The sequence below is a fragment of the Engraulis encrasicolus genome, chromosome 23, assembly GCF_034702125.1.
Source record: "Engraulis encrasicolus isolate BLACKSEA-1 chromosome 23, IST_EnEncr_1.0, whole genome shotgun sequence".
Classification (NCBI taxonomy): Eukaryota; Metazoa; Chordata; class Actinopteri; order Clupeiformes; family Engraulidae; genus Engraulis; species Engraulis encrasicolus.
Genome location: NC_085879.1, coordinates 34,437,704 through 34,442,703, shown reverse-complemented (window position 1 = coordinate 34,442,703; position 5,000 = coordinate 34,437,704). Strand labels below are relative to the sequence as shown.

Below are 5,000 nucleotides of genomic sequence, written 5' to 3'. Positions count from 1 at the left end.
CTTAGAGGATGCTGCCTTGCTTCAATGATCATAGCTTTACCCTAAATCCAGGGTGAGTTGCAGTCAAAAAAATGTAGCTTTTTTACTTGTCTTTAAATATTTTGGTTGCTATTTTCCAACCATATGTAAGATATAGCAGCACATCGAGCCTGTTCATTTGCTTCCAATATATTTTTTGTCAAATATGGAGAGCCCTTTTTTGACGTTTGCGTGTTTTAAAATCAATGTTTCTGACATCTTTGAAATACGACCAATGTGCACATTCCAATACGACCAATGAGTCTTCTTGGTTTAGCCACATAAATCATTCAGAATGTTAGCTTTAAGGTTTTTGTCGTGACACCGCAAAAAATGAGATGAATTATAAATCGCTCAAAGTGAAAGCTCAATAAAAATGAAGTAATGATCTTAAGTTTGATCAAGCCATCAGTGCTTGGAGCCTTGAGGGAGCTGAGCATTACCGCTCCTGCTCCTGCCAATGAAAATTCACTGCAAATCTTGTTTGACTTTTCCGCCAGCGAACGAGCGAGCCTTGCTGTGAGGGAATCCGACAGGGCGTGACAAAGGGGTCAGGTGTCCAAGGCCCAGGGAGAAGGGGGGCCCCCAGAAGAGGGCCCTTTCAGATAGCTTTGTCCTGGGCCCGGCAAAAGCTTTCAACAGCCCTGCCTGCTGTGGTGCTGTGCACACGCAGGAAAAAGAGAGAGAGAAAAAAATCCATAGCAAATGTTTTCAGTCATCGATATCTCCGATCAAAATGAAGGGCATGTTAGCCCTGGAGCCGGAGATGGGATTGGTTGTGTGTGTGTGTGTGTGTGTGTGTGTGTGTGTGTGTGTGTGTGTGTGTGTGTGTGTGTGTGTGTGTGTGTGTGTGTGTGTGTGTGTGTGTGTGTGTGTGTGTGTGTGTGTGTGTGTGTGTGTGTGTGTGTGTGACTGAGATGGTATTGGCTCGGCTTGGCTCTCTGTGCATACTGTATGCTATTCTGTCAGATGTCTGCCTGCCTATGCATGATGTGACGTTTTCATCGGAAGAGGCAAACCTCTACCAGTATCGCTCTCTCTTGCTATTACTCTCTCTCTGTCTCTTTCTCTTGCTGTGTGCGTGTGTGCATGTGTGTATGTGTGTGTGTATGTGTGTGTGTATGTGTGTGTGTGTGTGTGTGTGTGTGTGTGTGTGTGTGCGTGTGTGCATGTGTGTATGTGTGTGTGTATGTGTGTGTGTATGTGTGTGTGCATGTTTGTGTTTGTGTGTGTTTCAGCAGTGCTATGTCATGAAACTTCTGGAACCTTCATACATTTGTACAGTGTGTCTCTTTCTATTGCAAGAGTGTCATGGTTTATAGAACACAGGCCTACCAAATAAGAAATGTACAGGAGGCAACAGTAACTGCATAGGTAAGTACGTACTGTATGGTCCAGGACCAGCGAGTTGGTGTTTTTGAAAGACATGAGCGAAAAGAGATACAGCATGAAAAATGGAGTGACAGAGAAAAGAAGGGAGGAGAGTGGTGTGGTACAGGCTCTCCGTACTCTTCAGGCAGGCAGGCAGGAAGACAGGGCTAGCTAGACCTCATGAGTGAAAGAGTGGGGCAGGCTTACAAGTCGGATAGACCGGCCGCGACAAGATTCAAGCGACAGAGAATCGCTTCTGTGCAGCCAGAGCCATACGAGCGATTGAAGCCACTAGAGTATGTCCGTTAAAAGCAGAATGCAAGCATTCCAACATTTCCATTGACTGTGGCGGCTCTCGCCGAACCACGTCATAGCTAAGTTGCATAATATTCCCAGGAGTTCAACTACAAACTTTTGCTCGCGTCGCGTGAATCGCCTCTAATCTCCAGAATCGCTTTTGTCGCGTGACTCAATACAAAGTCAATTACTTCCGTCACTCGCCTCGCTCAGGTTGTGGCCGGTGTATTCATGCGGTTAGGGATGGGAATGAGATAGGAAGAAATGAAACTAATTTAGAGGAAAGAAAAGAGAAAAAAAAACAGATAGAGAGACGAAAGGAGATTGGATGAAGAATTAGCTTGTGTGTCTGTTTTCTTAGACTTTAACAACACCAGGATGACTTACTGTGTGTGTGTGTCTGTGTCTCTGTGTGTGTGTCTCTGTGTGTGTGTGTGTGTGTGTGTGTGTGTGTGTGTGTGTGTGTGTGTGTGTGTGTGTGTGTGTGTGTGTGTGTGTGTGTGTGTGTGTGTGTGTGTGTGTGTGTGTGTCTGTGTCTGTGTGTGTGTGTGTGTGTGTGTGTGTGTGTGTGTGTGTGTGTGTGTGTGTGTGTATGTGTGTGTGTGTGTGTGTAAATGTTATTAGTAGTAGTAGTTGTCAGTGCTCACCTCCACCTGTTGGCAGATCTGGATGAGCTTGGCCATCTGGTTCTCCAGTTCGCTGTTCCTCTTCACCAGATTAGTCAGGTTATTCTCCAGGGTTTGCTGTTGACAGATAGAGAGATCAGATTAGATTAGATTAGATTAGATTAGATTAGATTAGATTAGGTTAGATTAGATTAGATTAGATTAGATTAGATTAGATTAGATTAGATACATTGGATTCACTTAATTGTCATTACATGAGATAGAGAGATCAGATACTTTGTAGATTAGAAAAGTTAAACTCTTAAGGCAAAGCCTCAGTTAGGCCTATACATTTGCTGCTACCACAACGGCTTATTGTATTACTAACATCTCTGTTTAAGTAGTGTAATACTGTGGTAGATACGTTTTTCTAATGATAAGTATGGTGTTACAATGGTGTAACAATGCATATTATGAGGCTACATTCTGCCGTATTACCATTTCATATGATGTAAGAGCAGACCTGGGCTATGATTGCGAAACAGTGATGGGCAAAATGGATTCACAAGTTAAATACAATCCAGCTCCACATATTCCAAATGACTTGGTTTTACCTGTCCAATTCAGTCAGGTGATTGGCTGGCTAAATGATCACCTTGTTGAATCAAACAGGTTAAACAAGGTCATTTGCAATATGTGGCACTGAACTGCATTTAACTGATGAATTCATTTTGCTCTTCAATGTTGCCAAAGTACAATAAAAACATAAAGTTCACATCAATTTCACGTTTTCTGTGGCAACTGTGGTTACATATACATGCAGTGATCGGGTTGGAAAAACAGAAATGTCTTTCATTAATTCAGATTTACATTACAGTTAGTTAAAAGTTAAATAGAGGCAGAGAGAGACAGAAATAAACATGGAGACAGGGACAAAACCAAATAGCTTTTTGTGGTTGAGGAATTGTGAAAATGATTCACATCCTTGTCATTTCTCAAATCAAGACACAAAATGGGAAGGCACAGTAAATGGTTTTGCATAATGCATTTTTTTTGGTCGTTGATTTTATGGAGAACAGGCGACATGTCGACATAATGTAGCTGACAAATGTGAGTCTTCAAAGCAATTATGGAATCGTGGCGTGAATGAATGAACGAACGAGTGGAGATGTAGTTTTGGCACACACTTGACAGCACACTGCGCTACAACCACAAGTCAGTTTTCAGCAACGCCCCCTTCACTCTCTCGCCCTTCCTTCCATCGCTCCCTTCCCCTCTTCCCCCTCTCTTCCCTTCTTCATTTCACAGCACACTGTGGTAACACCACAAGCCTGCTTTCATCACTTTCCTCCCTCCCTCTCTCCATTCCTCTCTCCTTCCCACTCTCTCTCTCCTTCCCTCCACTCAATCTGGGATAACTCATCATACACAATAAAATGTCCAGTGTTAATTATGCAGTGTAAAGTTACGCTTACTCTATGAGAACTACAACAACAACAACAACAGTAAGATGCCTTCCAGTTTTTTCAACAGTACTCCAGAATCTCTGAAAAGCTGAAGTAGTTGCCTAATTGGAATATAATATTCATACCAAGGTATTTAAGTTAGTGTTACCTGTAAATAACAGTCTATGCCAGTGTCCATCTTTTACTCAATGTAGCATTGGTTTTAACCAATCATTTTAACACTCGTGTTTAACACCAATTTGGAAAAGGACTAACTACACTGTAGAAAAAGTCCAAAATTTGACTCTGTAAGTGTTTAATTAACACGGCTAGATTTCCTTTCAAGCCCTCCCAAAACATAACAACAAGCTGCCAAAGCAGAAAATCGTACCGTGGTAAAGGAAAAGGAAAAACATCCACCTCGTTTCCTCATCGAGGAGAGAAAAAAACGGGAAGTGATCAATTTTTTAAGCGAGCAGCTTTTAAGCAAATTAGCAGCTCTTAACGAGGGGGTAATCGTCTGTGTCTTTGGCAGACACTTGGGCATCGCTACGCACATCGAGGGCGTCAATAGCCTAATTGTGGATGTAGCAACACTTTGCCAATAGCCAGCTGCTCATTTACTCACGCAAATTCGTACGTAGAAACACATACACAGACGCACACAAACACACACACAAACACACACACAGGCCCGCACACACACACACACACACACACGCACACACACACACACACACACACACACACACACACACACACGCACGCACACGCACGCACACGGACGCACACGGACGCACACGCAGACACACCAAATAATCTACACAGACTAAGAATCACACACACACACACGCACGCACGCACACACACACACACAAATGCACACGCACACGCACCAAATAATCTACACAGACTAAGAATCACACACACACACACACACACACACACACACACACACACACACACACACACACACACACACACACACACACACACACACACACACACACACACACACACACACACAAACGCGAGCATGTTCACACCCACACACAAACACAAGCACACACTGACAGTAAGTAGTGGTAGGCAGGTGTTTGTCCCAATGGCAGATTGCTCCTCGCTTCTCCCGCTAGCCAACACTGAGCCATGAGCTGCGGGCCCACGCTCCGTTTGCCTGTTTTTTGGACGCCGTAGACTAAACGGTTTGTTGTGGGCGTGGTGAGAAGGATCACAGTCCAATAACTAACCATTATGGCAACGT

The 5,000-nt window shown here is 43.6% G+C and overlaps 1 protein-coding gene across 5 annotated transcripts in view; it reads right to left on the bottom strand.

Moving 5' to 3' along the window:
* mid2 (midline 2) overlaps positions 1-5,000 on the bottom strand; it is a 254,743-nt gene that overhangs the window by 64,084 nt on the left and 185,659 nt on the right. For all 5 annotated transcript variants that reach the window (XM_063190099.1, XM_063190100.1, XM_063190101.1 and 2 more), the window contains one exon: positions 2,334-2,429. In XM_063190099.1, the coding sequence (XP_063046169.1) occupies positions 2,334-2,429 (96 nt within the window). The remainder of the gene's footprint in view (positions 1-2,333; positions 2,430-5,000) is intronic.